Consider the following 27806-nt stretch of genomic DNA (forward strand, 5'->3'; position numbering starts at 1 on the left):
AGAATCCCGTTGGGTCCCTCTCCCATTAAATGAAACCATACTAGAACTGGCAAGGGCTGTATGGCAAATGCTGGCTACCTATGCCCCTACCCTCAAGGACAGAAAAGCAATATTTTGTCTGGGCTAAGGGAACAGAGTTCTTGTTCAGCCACCCTGAACAAGACAACATCCAAGGGCCATCCCTGTAGGTAAGGAGTCCGGGCATGTAGATCTAAGGGAAAGAAGGTGTTTACATCTGCCAGCCTTCCATGTAGAATCTCAAGCTATCATGCCCTTCTCACCAAATGTGATTTCCTGAATTTCTCTAAAGTTCCTGAACTTTTGGGACAAAATATGGAGAACCCACTCACTCCTGCCTCTGCTTCAGTCTACAAACCGCTCAGACCTGATTGCTGGTAAAGCACCCTGTGCAGCTGATTTACAGCGTGGGATCCCACCACACTTGTACAGTACACAGCTCTGCTCCAGTGGTCCTAGGCAGTCCTCCGCTCCTGCGGCAGGTGAGGAGGAGCAATCTCTCTCTCCTTCTCACTGCCTGTTTTCCTCCTTCTGCGTCCTTCTTATGTCTCTTTGTAGCCTCTGCCAAATGGCTTAACTAGCCTTTCAGCTCTCCTCCACCCACCAGTTAGGCCCAGCTCTGCTTAACCAGGTCTGTTCTGCAGTGTTTAATTGGAGCCGCAGTGACCAGAGTGCTGGCTCAGGTGTTGTCTAGCACTCTGTCACAACAGGGCTCAAAACCCTTGCTGCCAACATAAAAACATAGAGAACCAAAAGAAGTGCAACGGCTAAACAACACAGTAAAAGAAGCAGTGAAGTTCTTTGAGATGTGTGGTCCCTATCTGTGTTTCACACCCCGTCCTCCTTCCCCTCTGCTTCAGATCAGGACAAGCTTCATGGTAGAGAAGGAACTGGAGAGGTGGCCACTCTGCCCCAACCCTTATGCCCTTGGTGCGGAGCACAAGGAGAGCAGGGGTGCAGGTGTGGACCAATGGACACAGCTTTCAAGAATTCTCGCATCTCGGACACCTGGAGCATGTGTGTTCTCGCAGTAGAATACACACAGGGACCACACATCTGGAAGAACTGCAGTCACAATAAGGTGAGTAATTTCCCTTACAGAGTTCCCCCAGGAGATGTTTCTCCTGCTCCCAGGGCAACATTCATGCAATCATTTCAGATCTAATGCTCAGGCCTTCCCTTGACTGTTCCCAGGCTCACTTCCTAGCCACTGTGTCAGGACACCACTGTCCAACCTAGGCCTGTGGGGTCCCTAGCCTTCGTGCCACAGAGGTAATGCTGAACCACGACCCCTGACCAGCAGCCTTCGGGCGAAGAATCCACAGCTCCACAACAGCCAAGCCCCTGATTGGCTGGACAGGCAGCATTCCCATTGGATACTTGGCCTATATGAAGACCCCAGCAGGAAGAAGAAGCAGTCTCAGCAATAGGCCATTGCAGATTACACTCCTCATCCGACGTCACCTATCTATCAGGCCAACGTGGCCTCTTGGATTGGATCTCATGGCTACCAACCCCTGCGAGAAATCTGATTGTTACCTCGGATTGCCTCTAGTACCCATTGACCTCCCAGCTACCAAATCACCTGCATACCACTTCATTACACCTCTGGGTTGCCCCAACCCTCTTCAGCCACTGGGCATTGCACCCTTCTGGCTTCAGCACCAGCTAGAATTTGATTTATTGGCAGTTTGTGTGATGCAAGGGGATCTCAGCTTCTTTGGTCTAATGTGAAGCCTTCAATAACTGAGTGCATGTTTGTAAGTTGTCCATCTTTAGCCCATTTCTGGAGGGAGAAAAACCCATTGACTTTACAGCGGGAGTGACTGCTGATCAGCAGTTCTGTGTTTTGATTCCTGGAAGATCTGTATAATTTTTTTTCTAGGTGAGTGAGTGGAGAGCTGAGCTGTACTACAGAGCAGTTAGAGGAGCTTCACTCTAGAGCCCGCATAATGCAAGATGTAGCTGTGAGTGTATATAGTTAAGGAAGCTACACTGATGCCATCAGTGGGCAGTAGCTGGGGTCTGGGGTCACTGTCCCTCTAGAAGACAGGTTCTGCTCCTGGTCATATGATATAAATCTGGATTAAGTCATTGCTGCTGTTCAGCACATTCATGAGATTAGAAGGACGGTGGTGGAATCTGTTGTGATCCTTACAGGCTGGGTGTAACACACACTATATTTCTGGGTCTTAAAATCTCTCCTGTAAGGAAATAGAAGCTCCTGCTTTGCCAACCCTAGCTGGACTCTGGTACCAAGGAGCTGATTCAGGGCAGGGCCCTCCAAACAAATGTTGAGTAGCTGTGGCCTCTGGGCCTGGCCCGCAGCCTGGTGATGGACAGGTGGGCAGGCACTGGAGGAGACTCGGAGATCTTTTGAGGAGTCAGAGCTCTAAGGTTGGTAAATAGTTGGCAGGGCAGCTGCCAGACAACTGCACGGTGTCTTCTCTAGTTAATTCCGCTGTCTCCCAGCCCCTGCACCTCCCTTCTCCTTGCCTTGTTATTCCTTTCGACCACTTTGCTATGTTCTCAGGTCAAGGGCTTGCCCTACAGAAAGGAAAAGCTTAGCTGAAAATTAGGAGGTTTAATCAAAGCTTTTCCAGATGGCAGAACCGATCCGCAAACATTGAACTGGACAGAATGAAATGCCATTCAAATGGAAACAGAGGGGCTTGCACATTTTCCCTAACAAAGAACTTGACTCCAGCACCCCCTCCCCACCCTGAGTCACTCTTTCCTGCAGAGGGTGGGAATGAAATCTGGGGGAAGCCAGGCTGGGGGTGCAGTCACACAACATTATTTGTCTGTGCAGCCCAGCATCCAAATCATTACTCTTCGGTGACAGTAGCAGGAGACCATTAGAATTTGCAAAGCTCCCCTTTCTCTTTATGGCAGTGGTTTTCTACTCTCAGAAGTTGCCTGGCACTTCAGGTGACAGCCAGGTCCCAGTGTGTAATTTCCAGACTCTGACCCCAAAGGGGACAAAGTGTGGATCTGAGTGGGGAAAGGAAAGCTGACAGCTGCTCAGTCTGGAGTACCCTGTTTAGTTCCCTGCCCATGGGGTTTGTGCATGTGCCATCTCCTTGGTGTGACAGGTGCATGGCAAAGAAGCACATCAGCTTCCTGCTGGTTCTGAAAATCTGCCCTTCCCCCATGCTCTCAGTGCATTGATAGGTTTAAAAACAGCACAAGTGCAAAGTGGATTGGAAATGCCACCCCCCCCCCTTGCTTCTGTCGCAGAGCCCTGCAAGCACCGATGAGGGGGCAGGATTTGCTCCTCGGGAAGGGCTTGAGTACATAGAAGAGCCTTGTCTTGTGCCTTGCCAGGGAATGGAGCCAGTGGGAACCTTCCCTGCCCCTCACTGCCCAGGAGGTGGGAGGAGTGCAGTGGTGCTCTCCCCCACCCCTCCACCACCCACGACGTGGGCTGGATTTTCAGCTTTGCCAATTGTGCCCAACACTGGGGGGGACCCTTGTTGTGCCCGCACATTTGCCTGTGAATTGTTGTGTGCTGGGGGTTGGGAGGTCAGGAAGGGGCTGTGCTCTGTGCACGGTCCAGTACTATGTATGCAGTGCCAGACCCAGGATATTAGAGAGACGACGGGGGGAGGGAATATCTCGCCAGCAGCACTTGGTCCAGTAACAGAGATGACCTCCCGCACCTCGCCTCCGCACTTGTCAGGGGTGTCAGGCATGCTCCTATGAGCAGAATCAGGGCCCTCCTTGTCTCTCTGTAACACAGGCAGGCAAGGGGCTGTCGCACCTTGTGCTGCTCCAGAGGGATGTCCATGCCCCCTCCTTGGCAGAACCTCTCCGCTGGCACGCTCCCCCATTCAGGCACACACCTGCCGCTCATTTACCTGGCTGTGCAAGTGCGGGCTGCTGTGAGAAGCAAATAATGGGGCCTTTGGGATCTTCTTGGTGAGCATGCTAGTGCTGCTCCAGTGACACGGGGCTGCATGAGCGGCCGTGTGCACAAGGACTCTGGCTGGGCAGGTCAGGCAGGGAATAGCTCTGTCACTGGCCATTTAGATTCAGCCATTTCATCTGCAGTTCCCTCAAGTGCTGAATTGAATAAAACCAGCAGCAGCGGTGGGGGAGGGGCTCTGAGCTAAATGAAAAGAGCAGGCAGCTTGTAAAAGAGAATCACATCATTCCACTGAAAATCCAGCTCCAGCAGGAGGCGTGGCAGGAGCCTGGCAAACCCATCCAGTGCAGCAGGGAGGGCTCTGTGCATGTCTGCCACTAAAGAAGGGCATGGTCCTCCAGGGGTGCCAGCCCCAGGGCTTTAGAGGGAGCCTCACACCAGCTAGAGTCACGTGGCAGTGGCAGAATCTCAGCCCTAACCAGCAAGGAAAAGGCCATTCCAGCTCTCCTGGCTGTGGCTCAAAGCCAGCAGGGAAACAAAAAGGTCCCCCATTTATTATTTTGCAAATACTCAGTGCTGGGGCTTGACTGCTGGCTTCTGATACATGACCGGGGCAGCTGGAGTATCTCCCCTCTCCATAACCAGCTTCTGTGGAGTAGCTTTTGAGGAAGGGGTTGTGACTCCTTCCCCTCTGCCCATCATCTCTACTCCAAGTGCATTTTCCTTCTGCGCCAGGCTCCTGGCAGGGCCTGTCCTCACTGACAGTCACTCAGCTCAGTGCAGGCATTGAAATAGAGCAAAATGTATTGGAGAAAATCACAGAATGAAGCAGAACATAAATTCGTAGGGCCTGATTTGCCTCCCACGAGTGCAGCTTCATTCTCATCCAGGAGTTACTGCGATGAACCCCCAAGTAACTGACAGAAGCATCAGGCTCCCTGGCCCTACGCTCCGTCTCAGAAGGAATTGCCTCACGATGCAGAAAGCCCTTTGGTTTGATCCCCACCATCGAAACTATAACCCTTTAGATTCTGTGCATGTGTCTACCTTGGGAAAATGAGGGCGCCCCCCAACCCCAGGGCTGAACATATCCAGGTCACGCCTCTTATAAATATTGATGCCATTGTTTGTATGGTACAGGGCAAGCCACATCTCTGCCCCCGCTTACCCTCCCACCGTCTCTCTGTATATGCCTCCTCCAGTGTCAGGCCTCGGGCCTTTATATCTGCTGGGGTGGAATCATGCCATTCTTGCACGCATCCAGTGAATTCACCAGGCTTATCCACCATGTCTGACTTAGGTCTGACACCTGCAGTCCTTCCCTTCGGGAGTCTGGGAGCAGTGGGGCGACAGGGACCAGCCAGCCTGCTTAAACCACAGCATGGATTATTTTAGCAGTAGGAACAAAGCATTTAGAGAGGAGGATTTAAAAACAGTCTGCACGCCTGTCTATCTCATCAGAAGGGTTATTGCCATCCTGTGCTGGCAGGTCCAGCGGGCCAAGTTTCTTCAGACGCCCAGTGGGTGCCAATCTATCTGAACGGTTCCCCAACAGCTACTGCGCCCTAGAGAGTGTCACTTCTTCGTCAGCCAAAGCTGTTTGTTCTTCTCCATTCCCAGCTGTTGGCCCTCTTTGCCCAAGCCAGTCTGGTTGGCTCAGGGGGAGTGGCTTTCCCATTAACAGCCTTTGTGTGTTTGCTGACGGGGATTTTATTTGGAGCCATTGTGTTGCCTTTCTGCTTGTTTCCCAAGAGTCCTGTTAATTTAACCCAATATATTCATACAGAAAACATCCCAATAAGCAGGCCAACATACAGGATTAGTAAATTATTCTACAGCGGCTCCATGTCCATCAGTCTGTAGATGGCACTAAGGAGTGTTTGGAAATGCGTTTGCTATCACATTCTCGGACACCATTCCTTTTCTCAGTGTAGACGAAAGTGTGTGCGCACATGTACAACTGTGTGTTCCTCCCAGTTTGTCACGTGAGGCTCACATCCAGGTCTGAGCTCAAGTCCTTTATTAACCACGTCTACATGAGAAAGTTGCACCACTTTAGGTTAAATCGGATTTTTAAATCATTTTAGTTAAACTGGTACAGACCCCTATGTGGGCACTCTTATTTCAGACTGGATCCACACAGGGTTTGCTCCACTATAAGTAAAAACCAAATTAAATTAGTGCAACTTCCTCATGTGGACAAGGCCTTAAAGGGGCTCAATTCTGTAACTCCCCACTTTTGCATTATCTCCATCAGCAGCAGTGCTGGTGTAGATGGGACACAAGCATTTTTACCATGCTGACATTGTGACCTTCTCTGAGCGGAGTTAGATGTCGCTGTGGTAAAACATCCGCACCATGCAGCAGCAGAAGATATTAAAGAAAATGTGAGTGTAGCTACAATCTTACAGACTCTTCCCAAGGGCCAGTTTACATTAGCATTTCAGCATGGCATAGTCTGAGACCAGACTCCGGAATACTAGAACTGGCCCAGTTTGTATAGCTCAGATATCTTTTGTTCTCCCAAAAGTCCTTCATCCACACACGGCAGTTGATTGTCTTTGGAATGACGTCCTTCCAAAGTCATATTCTTCCCACACCCACGAAGGTAGGGTCTTTGGTGTCTTTTCTCTCTGATTTAATGACCTTAACACATCACTTTGGTCATAGACCTTTGGTTAGTATGTACCAGGTAGCTCCTCCTCAGACCATGTGTAAACATGCAGTGCAGAGCTCACTCCTCCTCGATAACCAATGCACACGGATAGCACATGGATTTTAGGATACAGTGCTCTCCAAGGCTTAGTGCATCAACATGCAGAAATTAGATACATTCCTGTGTAACAGAGAACTAGAAATCAGGAATTCATACTCTGCAGTCAGCCTGCGTGTGTGTGTTCACCAGTCAGCCTGTGTGTGTGTGTGTGTTCACCAGTCAGCCTCTGTGTCTGTGTGTGTTCACCAGTCAGCCTCTGTGTGTGTGTGTGTTCAGCAGTCAGCCTGTGTGTGTGTGCGTGTGCGTGTTCAGCGGTCAGCCTGCATGTGTGTGTGCGTGTGTGTGTGCATGTGCGCGTTCAGCGGTCAGCCTGCGTGTTCAGTGGTCAGCCTGCATGTGCGCGTGCGTGTGCGTGCGTGTGTGCGGCGGTCAGCCTGCATGTGTGTGCGCGTGCGTGTGTGTGTGTGTTCAGCGGTCAGCCTGCGTGCGTGTGTGCATGTTCGGCAGTCAGCCTGTGCGTGTGTGTGTGTGTGTGTGTGCGCGTGTTCAGCGGTCAGCGTGCGTGTGCGTGTGTGTGTGCGTGTTCAGCGGTCAGCCTGCGTGTGCGTGTGTGTGTGCGTGTTCAGCGGTCAGCCTGCGTGTGTGTGCGTGTGTGTGTGCGTGTTCAGCGGTCAGCCTGCGTGCATGTGTGCATGTTCGGCAGTCAGCCTGTGCGTGTGTGTGTGTGCGTGTGTGTGTGCGTGTTCAGCGGTCAGCCTGCGCGTGTGTGTGCGTGTGCGTGTTCAGCGGTCAGCCTGCGTGTGTGTGTGTGCGTGTGCGTGTTCAGCGGTCAGCCTGCATGTGCGTGTGCGTGTGTGTGTGTGCGTGTGCGTGTTCAGCGGTCAGCCTGCGTGCGTGTGTGTGCGTGCGTGTGTGCATGTTCGGCAGTCAGCCTGTGCGTGTGTGTGTGTGTGTGTGCGCGCGTGTTCAGCGGTCAGCCTGCGCGTGTGTGTGCGTGTGCCTGTTCAGCGGTCAGCCTGCGTGTGTGTGTGTGCGTGTGCGTCTTCAGCGGTCAGCCTGCATGTGCGTGTGTGTGTGCGTTCAGCGGTCAGCCTGCGTGCGTGTGTGTGCGTGCGTGTGTGCATGTTCGGCAGTCAGCCTGTGCGTGTGTGTGTGTGTGTGTGCGCGCGTGTTCGGCAGTCAGCCTGTGCGTGTGTGTGTGTGTGTGTGTGCGCGCGTGTTCAGCGGTCAGCCTGCGTGTGCGTGTGTGTGTGCGTGTTCAGCGGTCAGCCTGCGTGTGCGTGTGTGTGCGCGTGTTCAGCGGTCAGCCTGCGTGTGCGTGTGTGCGTGTGTGTGTGCGTGTTCAGTGGTCAGCCTGCGTGTGTGTGTGTGCGTGTGTGTGTGCGTGTTCAGCGGTCAGCCTGCGTGTGTGTGCGTGTGCGTGTTCAGCGGTCATCCTGCGTGTGTGTGTGTGTGTGTGTGTGTGTGTGTTCAGCGGTCAGCCTGCGTGTGTGTGTGTGCGTGTGTGTGTGCGTGTTCAGCGGTCAGCCTGCGTGTGTGTGTGCGCATGTGTGCGTGTGCGTGTTCAGCGGTCAGCCTGCGTGTGTGCGTGTGCGTGTTCAGCGGTCAGCCTGCATGTGTGTGCGTGTGTGTGTGCGTGTGCGTGTTCAGCGGTCAGCCTGCGTGTGTGTGTGTGTGCGTGTGTGCGTGTGCGTGTTCAGCGGTCAGCCTGCGTGTGTGTGTGCGTGTGTGTGTGCGTGTGCGTGTTCAGCGGTCAGCCTGCGTGTGTGTGCGTGTGTGTGTGCGTGTGCGTGTTCAGCGGTCAGCCTGCGCATGTGTGTGTGCGTGTGTGTGTGCGTGTGCGTGTTCAGCGGTCAGCCTGCATGTGTGTGTGTGTGCGTGTGTGCGTGTGCATGTTCAGTGGTCAGCCTGCGTGTGTGTGTGCGTGTGCGTGTTCAGTCGTCAGCGTGTGTGTGTGTGTGTGCGTGCGTGCGTGTTCAGTCGTCAGCCTGCGTGTGTGTGTGTGCGCGCGTGCGTGTGTGTGTGCGTGTTCAGCGGTCAGCCTGCATGTGTGTGTGCGTGTGTGTGTGTGCGTGTTCAGTGGTCAGCCTGCGTGTGTGTGTGCATGTGCATGTTCAGCGGTCAGCCTGTGTGTGTGTGTGTGTGTGCGTGCGTGTTCAGTCGTCAGCCTGCGTGTGTGTGTGTGCGCGCGTGCGTGTGTGTGTGCGTGTTCAGCGGTCAGCCTGCGTGTGCACATGCGCATGCACCAGCCACGTGTGCGTGCCGTGTCTGTGTGCATAGTTTAACTGGGCGCTGGATTCTTGTCCTCGGGTTTAACCCTATACCTGCTATCTGTAGTTGAACTAACGGCGTGTGAAGTGGGTTCCCGGGGCTTAGGGAGAAGCCAGCGGCAGCTGGCGCACACGCCCTGCTCCGCAGTAGTTCCCTGCCTGGACTCTTGCTGCGCACAGGGCCTTGCTGCACGGTCGCTGAGTGAACGTTGGCCACGTACGAGGCTAATCCCCTGGGGGCACCGCTTGCGCGCTGTGTGGGTGCCCCCGGGAGTGACTGTGGGGGAGCCTGCTTGCTTTGAGTCCACCCCTCGCTCCCTGTGCACTCCCTGCCCTGGGTGGACACGCGCCTAGACTAACCCTCTATGGCGCCACAGAGTGGACTCTCGTGGTGTGACCTGCAGCGTGCACCGCAGTGTCCCACGAACCCGCTGCTGGCATGCGCGAGGACTGTATTAGTGCAAACTAGGCGCCTTTTATTTCACGCCGGTGGTGTCCACGTGGGGCAGTGAGAGCACACCACTTTGTGGTGTCTGCAGTTCACACCCCTGCAGTCCACACTGTAGACAAGCCCTAAGGCCTGGTCGGCACTCAGTACGTCTACACTGCAATCAGGGGGTGAGTGCAGCATGTACAGACATACTCGAGCTAACTTTGATCTAGCGAGCTCGAATAACAGTAGCTTTGAAGCCATGGCAGCATGGCCTAGCCATTCAAGCGTAACGCCGGCAGGCCCTGGTTGGTGGTGGGCAGGATCGAACCTGGGACCGCTGAAGCTTAGTATATGAGCCTCTACTGCATGAGCTAAAAGCCACAGGTCTCTTAGCCAAGGCTGTAGCAGACTCTCCAATCTCTAGATAGCCTAGGGGCCACTAGAGGGGGACAGGGCCACTCCAAGCAGGCAGGGGCGGCGAGTTATACGGGCCCATGGTGCCTGTGCTCCAGGAATATTCAGGGCCTGGGTGCCCAGCTCCACCAATGTTCGGGGCCAGGTCTATCCCCACCCAGAGCGCCGACTCCGCAGCTCCCATTGGCCAGGAACTGTGGCCAATGGGTGCTGCAGGGGCAGTGCCTACGGGCAGCCACCCGCAGAGACTCCCCTCCCCTCCCCCCGTCTAGGAGCCGCTACCAGAGGGGTGTGCCAGTCACTTTAGGGAGCCACCCGAGGTAAGCACCGCACCCCTCACCCTCTCCTGCACCCCAAGCACCCCCTGCCCCAGACCAGAACCCGCACCCAAATTCCCTCCCAGAGCCTGCACCCCACAGCCCCTCTCGCACCCCCTCCTGCACCCAAATGCCATCCCAGACCCTCACCCCTCACCCCTCCCGCACCCAAACTCCCTCCTCGAGCTTGCACCCCGCATCCCTCCTGCACCCAAACCCCTTCCCAGAGCCTTCGGCAGGTGGTGGGGGATGGGCACCACCAAAAGCTATACAATCCGGCCGCCCCTGCAAGCAGGCATGGGTTACACAAGCACACAGCCAGGGTCCTGGGTAGGTTTACGCAGCCCCTGCTTCTGCCATTCAAGCTGCCTAGGTCACAGCTAGCTCAGGCCTGTCTGCCCGTGCCGCAGTCACACCTTGCACTGCAGTGTAGACAGACCTTCGGAAAGCTTCCCATTTTTGACACTGGGTGGACACGCTGCTGCAGCTGCATGGCTCCGCTCTACCCACACTTTCTGCAGTGGTGCTGAACATGGTCTTTGCCCTCTGCTTGCCGTTAAACTGTCCTCAGCACTGACTGAGCTGCACCCTTTGCTGAAGCAAGTGTAAATGTGATCTAGTGCTTCGATAGCAGGGCTGGGAGTCAGGACTCACGGGGGTAGGACACTGGCCGTGCCTCACGCTTCTCCTTCGGTAGTGACTCTGACCTACTTCACATGGTTTTGGGAGGCCTAATTTCCTACCGTTTATGAAAGGGCTCTGTGTTCCAGTGACTCTGGATCCAAGGGGTAGAGCATGAGAGAGGCTGCTGCTGTGAGCTTGTGTTTTGCAGCTATGGTTTCCCCCCTGCATTGCTGCTCTGGTTGCTTGCCTGCTGTAGTGGCTTATTCATTTTAAAACATGGTTATTTTTCATGTGGTCTCCGTGTGTTTGGGGTGCTTCTCATTGTCCTTGCTTCACCAAAACTGAGCATTCCTGTGTGTATTTCCTTGTGTGAAATGCTTGCACGTGTGTGTGTGTGTGCGTGCACGCACAAGGGAGATGGAGCTGCAGCTTCAGCTACACTAAGCAATTAAACTCCAGCAGCTCAGGGATGAGCAGGAGGCCGTGATTTTCCTTCCCTTTGCAGTAATTGCCTCAGCAATCAGCTTTGATCACCCGAGAGCAGAGGAGATGAGCGTTGCAAGTTGACATCAGTGGTTTTAATATATCCATTTACATATACAGCAGCATACAGCTTTCCATAGCATCTCTGACCTGAAACCATTGCAGCCCCATAGACACCTCATTGAATTTAATACTTCGCCGCTGCGGAAGCCACAGGACGAGGGTGGGGATGGATAATCAAGCCCTCGCTCGCTCGCTCTCTGTGAATGTCTATAGAAATGACATGAAAGTAATTGCTTTTGAAAAGCAAAGCAGAAATGGCACAATTGATTCCACTTAAACGAGAGAGGAAGGGGAGTGGGGGGAATGTTCGCCCTAAACACGTCGCCGACTCTCCTGCAGCAAGCAAATGGACTCCTGTTTCTATGGGGAAGAGGGGAAGGTGGGCAACATGTGACTGTTCAGGTCTCTGGCTGGCAGGAGAGGGGCAGACTGTCCCAGGCTGGCAGTGCTGCAGGATGTACTCTTTAGTCTAACTCTGACCAAAATGGTACCTGCAGCCCCCTGCCCTGTGGCCCCCTGTGACAGACTCTGGTAAGGGAGAGCTGCTATGGTAACCCCACTTCTCCTTGCACAATCCACGTGTGAGGCCACAGGTGGATTATTCCACATGCCAAGGGAGTAGGACGTGCACAGCAGGGAAAGTCTGGGAGATAAAGTTCAATGCCCCTGGCTGGTGCACCCTAACCTGACCTCCATGAGGCTTGTTTGGAGCTGTAGTTGAAATGCACCCCGCCTGCCCAGAATAGTTTATCTGTGCTGTACTTTCTGTTACCAAACTCCACCCTGTAGGCCACAAAAGGCAGCTAGTCCTCTCCCATGCAGGCTCCCTTAACCCTCAGAGGAGACTTGGTCTGAGAACGGCTGAACCCTTCACTCCGCAGTGCAGTTCATTAGGATGAAAGAGCCTCGGACTGTAAAACAGGAGCTCAAGGCACAAGACAGTCCTGTGTGTGAACACTAGATGGTGGGTCCTGCTGAGGGAGATGCTCCATCTCCATGTTCCTTCAGATGCCCTGAAGCAGGAGTCCCAGCGCAGTTTAACTCTTTAATGTGACTGCGGCTAGTCCCATCATCCATCCAGATGTCCTCTCCTTTTTAGAGTCCTGCTAGGCTCTTGGCCTCAATGATATCATGTGGGGGTGAGTTTCACAGGTCATTTGTGTTGTGTCCATAAGTAATTCTTTTTTCAGTGTTCAGTCTGATTCCTTTGAGTGTTGTGGACTGTCCCCTTGTCCTAGTCTTATGAGAGAGGTGTATGTGCTACTTCCTCTACAGCCTTCTTTATTATGTATCCCTCGAATATATCCCCTTTCCTATACCTCTTCACCTTGGGTAAAAACTCCAGTCTGTTCATTCTCTTGCCTTACAGAAGTCTCTCTAGGCCTCTAATCATGGCTGGTATTTGGCCCTGTGATTTGGCCAAGCCTCCAGAAAACTGCAGGATGTTCGTTAGGCCTGTGACATGCAAGAAAGGACAGAGTAGGTTCAAAGCCACAGGCTGGTGGACCATGCCTGAGTTTGCTGGATGCATGATGAGGCTGGTGCCTGCACCCGCTAACCCCGTGTGTCCTCTGTGGCAGTGGTTCTCAACCAGGGGTACATGTACCTCTGGGTATACTCAGCGGTCTTCCAGGGAGTACTCCACTCATCTAGATCAGTGTTTCTCAGCCTGGGGTACACAGCCCCACGGGTGGTCATGGGATGGGTTTAGGGAGGTCACAAATGGCGGGCTGGCATTAGGAGATGGCAAGCAGAGCAGTTGCCCGGAGCCCCCTGCAAAGCTGAGTTAAATGCTTCAGCCCCAGGCAGCAGGGCCTGGGCTTCAGACAAGGCTCACAAGTGAAAAACAGGCTCAGTATCACAAGGAAATGTAAGTACAATATTTATATTCCAGTGGATTTATTTCATAACTATCTAGTAAAAATGAGAATGTCAGCAGTTTTTCGGTACTAGTGGCTGTGACACTTTTGTATTTTTATGCCTGATTTTGTAGGCAAGCAATTTTTAAGTGAGGTGAAACTGGGGGTATGCAAGACAAATCTGACTCCTGAAAGGAGTAGAGTCGTCTGGAAAGGTTGAGAACCACTGCTGTTTGGCTGATAGCCACCTGCCTTGTGTTTGTCAGAACCACTTCCTTGTGTGCAACAAAGGGTCTGAGAGAGGGTCCCCTCTTCCATGCCCTTCTGATCAAGGCCTCTGACTAGGGTGAGATGTCAGAACCCCCTCCCTTCTAGGGGCAGTTTCTCTCTTTGAGGCACTCTGCACAAGTCACCCCTCTGGCTGGATTTGGTCTCAGGATTCAGAAAAGACTGAAAACCATATTTAAAGAACTAGCTTGCAGAACATATCTAGTACTAAACTCAGCCCAAGATAATCTAGATGCGGAGCCTTGGCTTAGTTACAGTCAAAATAAAAGGAAATCCTCTATGTTTCTAGGGGCCTGACAGCCTGGCATCTGTCCCAGGAACTGTCTTTTCCACATCGCACCCCCATCTCGCAAGTCCTCTCCGATTCTGGCTGTTCACAGAGGTGCTTGGTAGATCACGATCCCAGATTTACACACACACAGTGGTGTCCCTGGAGCCATTTAGGGTTTTAGCATTTGCTGGGTTTTGAGTGCTTACCTGTGCAACTCCAGCTGTTTCCCATTGTAGTTGTAATGGGCTGTGCGTGTGTAGCATAAGGCTGCACTAAAGCATTACAGCTTTGCGGAAGGCAAGATATTATGATGATGGTGGCTCCATTACAGATTTAATTTAGATATTAAAATCGTTTTATGTTAATAATATTCAAATTAATTATGAATGTATTTATTGAATGTTGACAACTTGGTGACAGTCTTCAGTAAATATATTTTTATTAATCAATTAACATTTAATTACTATATGAATTCTAGCTAGATTTAGTCAGATAGTTACTAATTAAACGCATCTTAGCCATTGGGTGCATTCAAGGCCGTCTCCAACATGTTCATAGGATTTGGCTAGATTTCCCCAGAGCTCTTCAACCGCTGTGCAGGGGACTGAGTGGGCCTGGTGGGGGAGGGGGTAGTGTGGGCTGCCACGTGGGCCTGTTTGTAACACACTGGCAGCATGAGGCACAAAGACGCACAATGCCTGCCCCAGACAGGGTACCCTGGGAGCCCCCAGAGGGTAATGCTAACTGGCAATACCTTGGGGGAGGCAACGGGAAGCGTGGCAGAGTGGGAGAAGAGCTGGTACAATACTGACATGGATTTGCCTTTGGGAGCTTCCAGAAGTGGGTTTTCAAGAGAGGAGGTTTGGCACATAGTGCCCTGGGGCAAAAGGGGGCTGAGGCTGCCAGAAGAAGGCACAAACTCACTGCTCTGGGTATCAGAGTAGCAGCCGTGTTAGTCTGTATTCGCAAGAAGAAAAGGAGTACTTGTGGCACCTTAGAGACTAGCCAATTTATTTGAGCATAAGCTTTCGTGAGCTACAGCTCACTTCATCGGATGCATGCTGTGGAAAGTGTAGAAGATCTTATTATATACACACAAAAAGCATGAAAAAATACCTCCCCCCACCCCACTCTCCTGCTGGTAATAGCTTATCTAAAGTGATCACTCTCCTTACAATGTGTATGATAATCAATGGCCCAACTTGATTTAGATAAGCTATTACCAGCAGGAGAGTGGGGTGGGGGGAGAGAGAACCTTTTGTAATGGTAAACACCCATTTTTTCATGCTTTGTGTGTATAAAAAGATCTTCTATACTTTCCACAGTATGCATCCGATGAAGTGAGCTGTAGCTCACGAAAGCTTATGCTCAAATAAATTGGTTAGTTTCTAAGGTGCCACAAGTCCTCCTTTTCTTTTTGCTCTGGGTATGTGCAGTGCCTGGCACAATGGCCTGGGTCAGGTTTCTAGGTACTACTGACCACACATGTTGTTGCCAGTAATAACGGTGAGGGTGGAAGTGGTGAACAAAGGGAGCACCATAGCCAATGCCTCTGCAGCTTGCGTCTCCCCCACCGTGTTGTCTGCTGGACAGTGCAAAAAGTTTTGAGTTCTGCTCTTTGTGTACTTACTTGCAGCCATGCCAGGAAGGGAGGGTGCAGACTGCCTGTGTGTTCAGCAGGAATCACTAGTGAGCTCATTGTGTGAGGCCAGACATTGGCTAAGCCAGACAAAAATCCCAGAGTTCTGAGCAGCCAGGGCCTGGGAGTGTGGCTGCCAGGAGACCCCCTTCTTTTAGGTAGGGCACTTCCTGAAATCAGCCAGGGTTCTGGGGGAGCTGGCTAGTCTATGATTTTCTGCCCCATGGTAGGGTGAGTAGGTTGAAGGGCATCCTTTTCTGGGTCCCAGATTCCTGTTGGGGCGGGGAGGGGGGAGAAGGGGCCCAATGAGAGCGAGATATTCCTCAGCCCAGTAGGAGTCAGGGGTGGGAAGGGCAGCCATTTCTTCTGGGAGAGTTTGGTTGGCACAAGTGGGGAGATGGGAGAGATTTCTCCTTTTTGGGACACTTATGGCAACCAGGCAGAGGTGTCTGCAACATGGGAGCTTGGAGGCCTTTTGTCACTCATATTTCAGTCCTATATTGTTTAGTCTGTAAACACTTGAAGGGCAACCGAAACCTTCAGACACTCAGGGGATGAGGAAACTAGTGACATCAGCATGGGGTGCTCCAAAAGGCTGCAGCCTGGAGTGGAAGTTTTCACAGGCTGGCTCCAGGGGCCACAGCTGCTGCTGGGCTTTGCGCAGTTCAGGAGGCATGACTGGGCTCTGTTTCCAAAGGGGGTGATGTGTCAGATCCCAAAAGGCTGGCCCTGGGGAGGGGCTGCCACCTCTCCCCCGCTGCTGGCCAGAGTGTAGTGCTGAGAGCATGTTCTCGGTGCTTCATCCTTGGGCTGTGACTGGGACAATGTACTTTGTTGAGCCAACTGCTGCTGTTTGTTTGTCTGTCTGAGCAGCCTGGCAGCCAGTGCCTGCTGTTAACCTACGTGATGTTGTGTTTTAGGTTAGCAGTGCTCCAGGATCCCATCCTCGTGAAAGTCTCCCCTCGTCTTCCCAAACCATTGAGTTCCTGAAAACAGAGGTAAAGGCCCCTGGGGACTAATTGTGTCGAGAGAGACCAGCCTGAGCTGCACACCCTGATCAGATACCAGCCTTGTTTAACAATAAACCCCAGTCTCCAGGGCTTGATCTCTCAGCCTGGCGGCACAGGAAGCCCTGGCGTGCTGCCCCTTACTTGGCCTGGTGGTGTTAGTTTTATAGAGCTACGCCAAGGTATGGAGCTGATTGAGCTGCTAGGCACATCTTTGTGGGGCACCTGCACGGAGGGCTCAGGGCAGCAACTGGAGCCCCTCTGCAGATGCACCCCTTCCAGATGCAAGCAGGCCTTTGCAGCACAGACATGCAGCCTCCTTAGCAGTGCTGTTGGTTACAGCTCTGTGAGCCAAGGCTGACTCCTGACATCTGGGGGAGAGAATCTGATTCCTGTTGCAGACACAAGCGTGTCTCTTTCCACGTTCCCCTTCCACCACTGCTCTTTGGGCTGGGACCCATGTTGTGGCTGTTTGTCCCCCACTGTCCTCTGTTTGAGTTCAGCCATGTGGAGCTCTGGGCCGTACAGGGCACTGGGGGCCTGAGGAGGTACTGTGGGCTCTGCAGGGGAATTCTGGACCATACAGGGCAGTGGGCCCCACGGCGGGGAGCTCTGGGCTGTACAGGACAGTGGGCCCCACGGGGGGAGCTCTGGGCCATGCAGCATGATGGGGACCTGAGGTGCTGTGGGCTCTGCAGGGGAGCTCTGGGCTATACAGGGCAGTGGGGACCTTGGGAGGGGCTGTGGGTCCAACATGCCGCTCTGGGCCATACAGCACGGTGAGGGACCCGGAGAGTGCTTTGAGTTCCGCAGGGGGAGCTCTGGACAAGAAGCAAGAGTGCAGGGACCTGGGCATTTCAGCGCTCATGGACTTGTCCAGGCCTTTGTTCTTCACTAGCTCTAGGAAGAGATTTCTGTGGTTGAGCGTAAGTGCATCATGCCTGGGGCCCTCTCTTTATGGGAAGCCTTTGAGTGGGTGAGCTTAGTGAGGCTGAAGCTTTCTGTATCCTTCCCTGCTGGAGAGAGGAGAGTGGGAGAAGCTGTGGCAGGAGCTATCCATGGCTAATTTCCAGTGGGAGGATGATGCAACCACGTCCTTTCTAAACCCCATGTCTCTCCTCTCATGTGACCTGGTGCTTGGGAGGCTGTTACTATATTTAGTTAATGTGCATTATTTGTTTAGCCTTACTAGATCACGGAGGATAATCTATTTTCTCCTAAAACAAGCCTTCCTCTGGGCCACCCCAGACCCCAATAAATGAGGTGCGTTGATATCACCTGTAGAAAGGGACAAGGAACAAAAGTAGTTCCAACCCCAGCTGTCATGTCAGGATATTGCCATGCTACTGACCAATCACTGCAGAGGATTTCCCAATGCTGAGTTTAAAAAAAACTCTCAGGATCTGTGGCCAGCAAAATCTGTTGCCTCCCAGTCGCTGTCTGCTCTGCCAGCGATAGAAGTCACTCCTGGCCATTGCAGAGAGGAATTAGTTACTGCCACCACTTCCACCTGGCCTGTCCAGAGAAAGTCCCCAGCATCTGAGATGCCGGTCGGTGATGGGGCCTGCACACAGCTAGCTTTGGGGATCAGTGTTTAGTCCTGTCATGATAATTGCTCACTGGTTGGCATTCATGATTCTTCCTTTCTCCCTCTCCATGTAAACACTTTCCAGCTGGAATGCCGAGATGCAAAAGTCTGGACTCTTCAAAGCCAGCTCCTGCTCCTGCAAGACAAAAGGGATGGGCTGGCCGCCGAGGTACCAAGGCTCTCCTTTTTCTTTTCTCTGTGCAGACAATGCCAGAGGAGGGTGCCCCAGCACTCCATAGCACACAGCAGAGCAGCCTGGAGCTGCAACACGTAGCCAGCGCTGGGAGCTGTTTGTTTTATTTAAATAACTTTGTGTTTGCGCGATTGCCTTCTATTTCTGTCCCTTGTTCAGGCTCCGTAGAGCTTCCCCCTGAGAAGGGATGAGGGCAAGTGTCCCTCAGAGGAGTGTCTGCAGCTCCCTGCCTCCCCTGACTTGGACATGTCAGTACTGCGGCTGGCGTGCTAGCAAATCGCACCTACCATATTGGCTTCCTGTCCCCAGAACATCAGGTTCTTGCAGCTAGTGGGGGGTGTTTCTCCTCCCCTCAGTCCCCACCCCCAGTAGCATCAGGCCTGTGCTGTTCAGGGTTTTGTTAAGCCGTTTAGTATTAATTGATTTTTTTTTCCATTTTTTCTTTCTTTCCCTGGGCGGGTCAATAGCTGGATGCTCAAGAGCAGAGGATCTATGAATTGCAGACCAAGCAGACGGAGAGGCAGGCAGAACTGGAGCAGAAATGCAGCCGGATCCAGCAGCTCAAACAAGATCTGGAGGCCAGTGGCAGGCTACAGGAGGAATCCCAGGGGCAGGTAAGGAAGACTCCACTCCAGCTCTATAGGCCTGGTTCGTAACTTTATTTAATGCACTAGCAACCTAAACCAGCAGTGGTGACATGCTTCTATTCTCGTGCAAATGATGCAGGATGAGAAAGGGCTGAAGATCTGAAAGTGGAGGCTCCCAGTGAGGAAGGGAGAGCATGGGGAACCAAGGGAGAGACACTGCTGCATTGCTGGCTGCAGCCATGCACTCTACCCAAACCCTGACTCCAGGGGTAGTGGCTGCAATTGAGCAGATGTCCTAGGTATTGATCCCTGCATTCTGCTGTCAAATCCACTCAGAGTGAGGAATCGGGTGGCCCTGTGGAGGACAGGAGGGGGACTGCACCCCTGGGAAGGAGCTGTCCTAATGGGTGGTAACAGTGGTAAGTGGTCAGCCAGGATGAGGCTTGTTCAGATATATTGGTCTTGGCTCCCTGAGATAGAAATCTTTAATTTGCTTCAGAAGATACACATCCTTATAATGAAACTCTCCCAGTGCTGCTGCAGACCCTGGCAACAGCCTCTCTGCTGGGCAGTATTTGTGCCTAGCTCCTTTGTAGCCCCAGGGTCCCCTTGTAGCATTTTCTCCTCCCCTTCCTGTATCCGTTGGGTTTCCTGCCCTTACAGATCTCTGTTAGCAGGCACTGTGCTTCAGAGTCTTCCAGGAGTCAAACCCTTTGCTTAGGCAACTTATTCCTGCAGTGTGTGACTCCAGCTGGGGAGGGCATGCAGCCTCCACCGGCACCTCCGCCACGGAGTTCCGCGCTTGCTGGCTTTCCAGGTTCCAGTAGCTGTGAAGGATATTGACCACAGCCATCATTTGAATCAATATGGCAAGTGGACTCTGGTGTGATGGTAGCCAGTGCTGAAAGTCTGCAGCTGGTCCCACTGTGTACTGCAGGACTGCTTGCTGAACCTGACCATGTGACCCATTGGACCCAGTGCTGCTCTCTTTCAGCATCCCATAAGCCTGAGCAATTGGTCTGCCTGTGTAACAAACTGATAAGGAAATCGCTCCAAATACTAGAAGATTAAACTCCAGAGGATCAGGTCCCTGCTTGCTGGACAAGAGTGAGCTAACCACAGCAGGGATTATCCAGAACATGGCAGCTTTTCAGAGTTTTTAGCAGAAAATGGAATTTGTTTTATTTGAAGTAGCTTGGTGGTGCTGTGATGCTGCTCTGGCCCTGGACAGGAGTGTAATGGGATATTGCTCCTCCTGCTGTCAAGTCGTTCATGGGGGTGTGTGTACAGAAATGTGGGTGGAAACGCATGCTGCAGCCCTGCTCTCTGGTTGTCAGTAGCTCTGGGGCATGTATTGTGTGAAGATGTGTGAATTTGTCTGTTTGCATGTGTGTGAGTCTGTGAGTGTATCCGTGTGTGCACGTTTCTCTGTTTGTGCATCTGTCTATAAATGTGAGTCTGTGTCGGTGTATGCGGGGGGAGGGAGGGGAATCAGGCTGGCTGCTGATACTCTGTCTCGTTCCCTACTTCCTCTGCCCTTCATGGCTCACGTATGCTGGCTCCTTTGTATGGTGTGACAGGTGGAGGGGAAGATGGCCATTCCAGCTCACAGTCAGGGTTTCAGGAGCCGTATGCTGTGAAACTCCCAACTCAAATGCAGCATACCGAGTGCTTCTGCTTGTGTCATTGGCCACCAACGTGGAGGGTTGCCTGGAGTTCAAGCATTCAGAATCAGTACGGTGATCTCTGCATTCCAGCTCCACCAGTGATCCCCTCAGACTGTCCCAGCCCCAGTCCAGGGGCTCCCCGCCGTTCCAGACTTGCAGGGCTGGGGGCTCCCCGCTGTTCTGGTCGCGCGGGGCCAGGCCCCAGGCCCAGTGATCATCGTATTCCAGCTCCATGTTTAATTGAACAAGCCATTCAGCTAAAGCTGCTAGCACTGGTCCCCCTTTTCAGGGCTGCCTGTGGGGCTGCAGTAATCACACCTTCCAGCCCCTCTCTGGCTGTTCTGGTGAGTCTGGGTAGCCCCCTGGAATGCCACCTGAGCTGGGAAAGGCGTTGCTCAGCCTGTCTTCTACCCTCGCTTTGCAGTTTATGCTCTGCTCTCTCCTGGCTCTCTGATGCTTATTGTTTTCTACTCTCCCATGTGTGCCTCTGTGCTTGTTTTCACAGCACCCTGTATGCCTGGAGCACTTCCTTCGCTCTCTGCATGAATCTCCTCCTCTGCTCCTGCAGAGCCCTCCACACATTGTTCTTCTCTCCGCTCCACTCAGTGCTTCCTAGCCCTGCCCGTGTGTTCGCCATAACATACGAAGCAAATACACAAGGATAAAGCCACTGATCATGTGGCATTGATGGTACACAGGAGAGCTTGTGGGAGTGAAGAGGACAGCACTGTGCTGGCTCTAATCATTCCTATTGGACAGAGTCCAGAAAGCCATGTTTGGGCCTGTGCCTCCTCACCCCTGCAGAGCACCACAGGGGTGCTCTCTCTAACCTTCTCTCTAACCTCCACGAGACCAGATCACCATCTGTGGATCCCCCTCCTTCACAGCATCAGGTTCAGACTTCTTGTCCTAAACTTCAAGGCTATGTAGCAGGAGAGACCAGGTGATTATAGAGGTCTTAAAATCTTTGAATCTATGAAAACAGGCTATTAACTCCAGGACTTATTGCTTCTGGGGAGACCCCAACCTAACCCAGCAGGGTTCACCATCCTGCACCTCATCTCCTAAGCCTGGAGCACGCTTGGACACCTCGCTCCACTGGCATGCCAGAGCTCTACACCCCACACAGAGCATGGGACAGAGCATTCTCAGGGCAGGACCACAACTGTGGAAATCCTGCCAGAAGAGATCAGATTATCTGCAAGTCTGTGGTCCAGCCCTACGCTGTTCCTGTAGCAAGGTACCTGGGGAGTGTGTGGCTGGCAGGAATGCTGGGAAGGGTAGCAAGGGAACAGAAACAACTCCCTTTCTTCCAAGTGGAAAGAGATCTACAGGGAGCAGGAGCTGTTGGTAGGTGTCTCCAGTGAAGAGACTAGAAGGAGCCTGGAAAGGAGCAGGCTTTAGTTTTCTCAACTGAGAGTTACAAGGAAAGGGATAGGAGTTCTCTCTGTCTGGTCAAGACACTTTGGAAGAGGCCTTGGAGGAGGCCAAACAGAAGGGGAATGTTTGAGTGGGCTTTGTTACGGAGCCCTTAGGAGAGCAGAACTGGGAAGAGGTAACAAAGCATACTGGCTAGGGAGGAGCCCTGAAGAGACTGTTCCTGGCTGGGGATGTTCCTGGGATGCCTCGAGTAGTGGATGCAGAATTTGGCTGGACAGTAGACATAGACAAGTCCCGAAAGCAGACTTTGCTAAGGGACTGTGACTACAATACTAATGGCCTTAGAGAATGAGAAGCAGGGAGAGTTTGGAGTCAGACCTCGTGCCTGGTTCATTGTCTGGGACCCTGGTGAGGTGAGGCTAGAGAGCTGGAGATTGGAGAGGAGGGAGGCCAGAAGCTCCCTAGAAAAGGGATCAGAGCTAGAAGGTTTGCACAGTCTCGTGAGGACAAGCCTGTGACGTGGGGTGGAATGGGGCTGCAGAATATGCTTGGGTTGGACTTAGCTTCGTTTTTGCTCTTGTTCATCAGAAAGGGGGGTGGAGGGAAGGAAGCAGCTTGTGTTTTCTCAAGAACAGGTAAGACCATGTCGGGCCCACATCCCTCCCCCTTGAAACCAGACTTTCACCTGGAATAGCACCAGTAAGTACTAAAAAGGAGGAAGAACAGCATGCCATTCAAACAGCCCTCTATGCGCAGGAACCAACACAGCTCACCCCATTTTTGTTTAGTCTCAGTTCAGACCCAATGGTGATAGGCACCATAAAACACCTCACATAGCTAGCTAGGAAAATAAGAAATATACAAGAGAAATTAAGGAATATGATCTGCTGTACGGCCTGTTTCTGTTGTCTTCCTCCTCCCATACCTGAGCCCTAAGGTCTGCAGTCATTTCTCATGATCATCTGCCCTGTTTGGATTGTCAGCACCACGGCCAGGAACCTCATTGCCTTACTTGTCTGTAAAGTACCGAGCACAGTTATGGCACTAGACAATGTGGCAAACTGAATCTGGTGCAGAATCATGGCACTGGTCAGGGCCTTGGAATCCAAGGTGCATGGCGCATTCTGCAGGATTGTAGGTCCTAACTAGAGCAGAGTTCACTTCATTGCATTATTTATCATTGTGCTGGCCTAACTCCATGCCTGGGTGCTGTATTGCATCAGAGAGAGAACAGAACAGGGCAGTTATCGAGTGATCCATCCCCTATCATCCAGTCCCAGCAGTCAGAGGCTCTGGGACACCCAGAGCATGGCGTTGGATCAGTGACCCTCTTGGCTAATAGGCAATGATGGACTGATCCTCCACGAACTTATCTAATACTTTTTTGAACCCAGTTATGCTTTTGGCTTTCACAACATCCCCTGGCAAGGAGTTCCACAGGTTGACAGTACACTATGTGAAGAAATACCTGCTGCCTGTTAATGTCATTGGGTGACCCCTGGTTTTTGTGTTATAGGAAGGGATAAATAACACTTCATTATTCACTTTCTCCACCCCAGTCATGATTTTAGTGACTTATATCATGTCCCCCTTAGCAGTCTCTTTTTTAAGATGAATAACCCCAGTCTTTTTAATCCCTGCTAACATGGAAGCTGCTCCACACTCCTCATGATTTTTGTTGCCCTTCTCTACACCTTTTCTAATTCTAATCTACCCTGTTTGAGATGGGGCGACCAGAACTGCCTGCAGTATTTCAAGGTATACACATACCATGGATTTATATAGTGGCATTGTGGTATTTTCTGTCTTTCCCAATGACTCCTAGCATTCTATTAGTTTTTTGACCGCCACTGCACATTGAGTGGATGTTTTCAGAGAACTAGCCACAATGACTCCAAGATCTCTTTCTTGAGTTGTAACAGCTAATTTAGACCCAATAATTTTGTATGCATAGTTGGGATTATGTTTTCCAATGGGCATTACTTTGCATTTATCGACATTGAATTTCTTCTGCCATTTTGTTGCCAGTCATCCAGTTTTGTGACTCTTCGCAGTCAGCTTTGGATTTAAGTATCGCAAGTAATTTAGTATCGTCTGCAAACTTAACCACCTTGCTGTTAACCCCTTTTTCCTGTATGACAGAGCCTTCAAGGACTGATTAATAGGGGGATGTGTGGGTTGTGTTAAGGACACATGAGTTGCACTTGCCAATGGTTTGCAGAGACATGCAGTTGATTTGTTGGTATGATGATGAGTGTTCACTTGATGGATCACCTGATGATTCCTTGTTCTGTTCACTCCCTCTGGGGCACCTAACATTGGCCACTGTCGGCAGGCAGGATACTGGGCTAGATGGAGCTTGGGTCTGACCCAGTACGGCCGTTCTTATGTTCTAAGGTGGAGCTGAATGTCTAATATGTTTCCTTTCTCTTCAGCTTCGGGAGTGTAATGTGTGTCTGGCCCAGGTAGCAGGAGAGAATGAGGCTCTACAAGGCCATCGGCTTGAGCAGATGCTAGAGGTAAGACAGCCTGAGTGTATAGAAGACAAGCTTGTTAGAAATAGGACAGTTGAGTAGTAATGGAGATCATGTAAATAGACCTGTTATTAAAGAAGATAAGGACTAGTTGGGGGGAGGAGGAGGCAGATCGAGGGGGCATAGTGGGAGGTAGGGGGCAGGAGTCGGACTGAGGGAGTGTAGGGGAGGGTTGGGTGTAGGAGACGGCCTGAGTGGGAGCTGGGAAATGTTGGGGCAGAAGGTGGACCGGGGTGCAGGGGAAGGAAGGGGAGCAGGAGGGGTACACAGGTGCAGGGGAAGAAGCCGGATGAGGACTGTGGGATGGCAGGGGAAGGAAGGAAGGGGAGCAGGAAGGGGTAAGGGAGTGCAGTGGAAGGAGGGGGAATGGAAGGGATGGGCAGGACAGCAGGAAGGGGTATGAGGTGCAGGGGAAGAAGCAGGAGGAGGGCTGGGGGTGCAGGTGAAGGAAAGAAGGGCAGCAGATGGGGGTGTGTGGGTGCAGGGGAAGGACGGGAGGGGATGGCATGTAGGGGAAGGAGGGACAGCAGGAGGGGTACAAGGGTGTAGGGGAAGCTCCAGGGGTGCAAGGGAGTGAGGGGGAGCAGGAGGAAGATGTGGGTACAGGGGAGAGCAGAGGCTGAGGCGGATAGCATGAAGTGGAGGAGATTGAGGGAAAAGGGAGGGAAATATGAGGGCAGCTAATATATGGACAGGTGGGGGGCAGAAGACCATGAAGTCGCCCAGAGGGAGAATATGAGGGGGCAGCTGTGTGGGCATGGTGGGGTACTGAGAGCCGAGGCTGGCAGCTCCCCGTAGCCCAGGGGGAGCAGAGGTCAAAGGTCCCCTCTTGTCAGGGTGGCCTGTGTTTCCGGTTTTGTCCGTGAGGCCTGACTGTGACCCTGATCTGATCACACACAAACGGGGGTTGCGGGAGCGGGTGAAAAACACCCATTTGTTTAAACTTGTTATTTCGAAGCTTGTCTCATGATGTGGGGGGGTCTGACTCCTGACTGGTGAAGGCTCGGGACTGCCCATTCAGGGCTATTTCAGCTGGGTGAGGTGCCGGAGCCAAGGCCTGGCATGTCAGATGTAATTGAGCACTAGGAGCATGAATTATGGGCCTGGCCTCGAGGCGAGCAGCTCAGCCCTGCCTGTCAGCTGGGTCCCCCTGCCTGACAGGGAGCTCGCCAGGTGCATGAATCAGGATTTGGCACATTATTGTTTAATACAGCCCCATGCTAATGTCTTTTTGAAATGAACCCAAGAAAGCTGTTAACCTCAGTTAGCCAGCTGTCCTCTCTGTGACCTGGATAAATCACCAGGCAGGGACTTCGAGGAACTCCATTCTCATTACTTGGGAAATGGACAGCTGTGCAGGCTAGGAGCGGCCAGGGGAAGGGCAGAGCTTCTAGTCTGGGCAGATGAAGCTTTTCAGCTCCCGGGAATGTGCAAGGAGTGCAGAGATTTAACCATCCTTCGTACCACGGGTGCCTCCAGTATTGTACAGCTGGGCGCTAAACTTAGCAGAGAGCCACTAGCCCCCTGGCGTACCTACCACACCATCGTTTCTGCCCTCCCTCCTCAGCCCCAGGGGCTCTCCCAGTGCGGCATGCCCACCTCTGTCTGGCAGCCCTTCGGAGACTGTGCTGCTGCACTGAAAGAGAAACCGAACCAATTTGTTATATCAGTGGAGAGTTCATTCCCCTGCAGTGCAGCCCCCCCGCTTGTACCCACCCCGCAGTGCAGCCCCCCCGCTTGTAACCCCCCCCAATGTAGGAGCACAGGCAGGTCCCATCAACCAGCCCCTCTGCTTGTACCGACTTCCTCTCTGATGTAGGGGCACCAAGCTGGTCCCACCATACAGACCCCTGCCCCTTCTTGCCTTTTCTGCAGTTCAGGGAGGGCCATCTCAGTCTCTCTTTGTCTGTGGGCACAGCTAGCTAGGCCTTTCCCTGTCCATGGCGTCTGGCCCCAGATTTTGCATTCCCTGTCTTCTGGTTTGGAGAGGCCAAGAGTGAGGGCTGAGTTTGGCCTCCATGAACTCTCCCAGTGACCTGTGAAGCAGGGAGAGGCAGAGCCAGATATCTTCCCAGTGTAACAAGGGTGTGGCAGATATTGCACCTGCTTGTGATGTCTTTGGGGACCATCTTGTAATAAGTTTTGTGTCAGTGTGGGCTAGGGATTGTATGCAGCTCCAAGGGGGAGGGTTCCCACTGCTCCTCCAGGAACCAAACACAGTCACCAGTGATTAAGGTGAATCACATAGTTGGCACACAGATGGATGTTCCCCCTCCCCAGAGGCTTGCATGGACTGGTTCAAATTGGGTTTTCCAGAGACAACTAACAAAGAAAGGGACGTTGATATAAAAAGGCAACGTTTACATTGACTTAGGGCCTTCTTCCTGATCCAGCAACTGGACAGGACCTTTGGTCCAAGGGGGGCCCAACCTTCACGGAAGACTTTGACCTCTGGGTAGCTGTTAGCATGCATATAGGAATGTGTATTGTTTTTACAGGTTTTCCCTGTAATGCTTTAACGTTAAGGATCAAAGTGTGTGCTTAGGAAGAGCTGAGTGGTAACCAGTAATGGCCATCAAGCCCTGCTCAGAGCTCTGGGGGAGAAGCAATGCTCAGACACTTTCTGTTACACAGAGCTGGCTTGCTAGGGATATCACAGTATAAGGCAGGGAGCTGGGCAGCTCGAGAACCCCCAGCCAGAAGGGACTGGGACAAGGGTCCCACCCACAGACAGGTGGCAGCTGGAGACCTGAGACCAGGCTGTGCACTCCTGGAGTGGACCACACAGGGCCTGTACAGATGCAGTTACCCTGAAAGTGTGGCAAGGTCACAAGTGCAGACAGGGAAGGGGCTGGACAGCTTGTCATTCTGTGAGATTAGGAGTGTTTAACAGAAATCTCCGAGGCTGCTGCTTGGAAGCACTTCCTCTGAGTGCTTCTGAGCTGGGAAGGTCTCTGTCTGTTTCAGTCACCCTGCAGCAGCCCTCTGGGGACTCCATCACTCTGGCTGGGCCAGCAAGGAGAAGATAATTCCCATGATCTAAAATTGCTGGGGGTCTCCTGAAAGAGGGTGGGAGGAAGGGATCCTCTCTCTCTCTCTTCCCAGGCAGATGCTGTCATCCCTGGCTGGGACATTCCCTGAACCTTCGTCTTTTAAATACTTAAAAATTTTATTAAAGCTAATGTTAAAAAATTATATAGTACACAGGTTAAGAAAAGAGTGTCTGTACATCTGGGTATAGTGCTTAGATTATCCACAAATACAATTTGTTTTGAAAGTCATGAGATACATATAGTACATAATCAGCAATAACCCACATTTAGGTGAATAAATTTAAGAATACAGTTTAGATATTAGCATCCAAGTATTCGGGTACATCACTCATGAAAAGTTATACCGAGAGTTGTTTGTGGAAAGCAAATATAGCAATGAGTTTCCACTGGATTCTAAATCACACACGGACTTGGGAGCCAGACCATCAGAATGAGGTCACGCGTCTCTGGGAAAGCAGGGCTGCAGACTGCACCTGAGGGCAGCAGGATCTTCTGTGTGCACAGTGCTGGCCGCGGGGCTGCCAGGCGGGGCTA

At 52.2% G+C, this 27806-nt stretch overlaps 1 protein-coding gene across 1 annotated transcript in view; it reads left to right on the forward strand.

Annotated features, from left to right (window-relative positions):
• LOC140896510 (uncharacterized) overlaps positions 1 to 27806 on the forward strand; it is a 346326-nt gene that overhangs the window by 223344 nt on the left and 95176 nt on the right. Inside the window, exons 7-10 of the mRNA XM_073308434.2 lie at positions 16184 to 16261; positions 17944 to 18027; positions 18519 to 18665; positions 24121 to 24204. Of these exons, the coding sequence (XP_073164535.2) occupies positions 16184 to 16261; positions 17944 to 18027; positions 18519 to 18665; positions 24121 to 24204 (393 nt within the window). The remainder of the gene's footprint in view (positions 1 to 16183; positions 16262 to 17943; positions 18028 to 18518; positions 18666 to 24120; positions 24205 to 27806) is intronic.

The sequence above is a fragment of the Lepidochelys kempii genome, chromosome 12 (genome assembly GCF_965140285.1).
Source record: "Lepidochelys kempii isolate rLepKem1 chromosome 12, rLepKem1.hap1, whole genome shotgun sequence".
Lineage (NCBI taxonomy): Eukaryota > Metazoa > Chordata > Testudines > Cheloniidae > Lepidochelys > Lepidochelys kempii.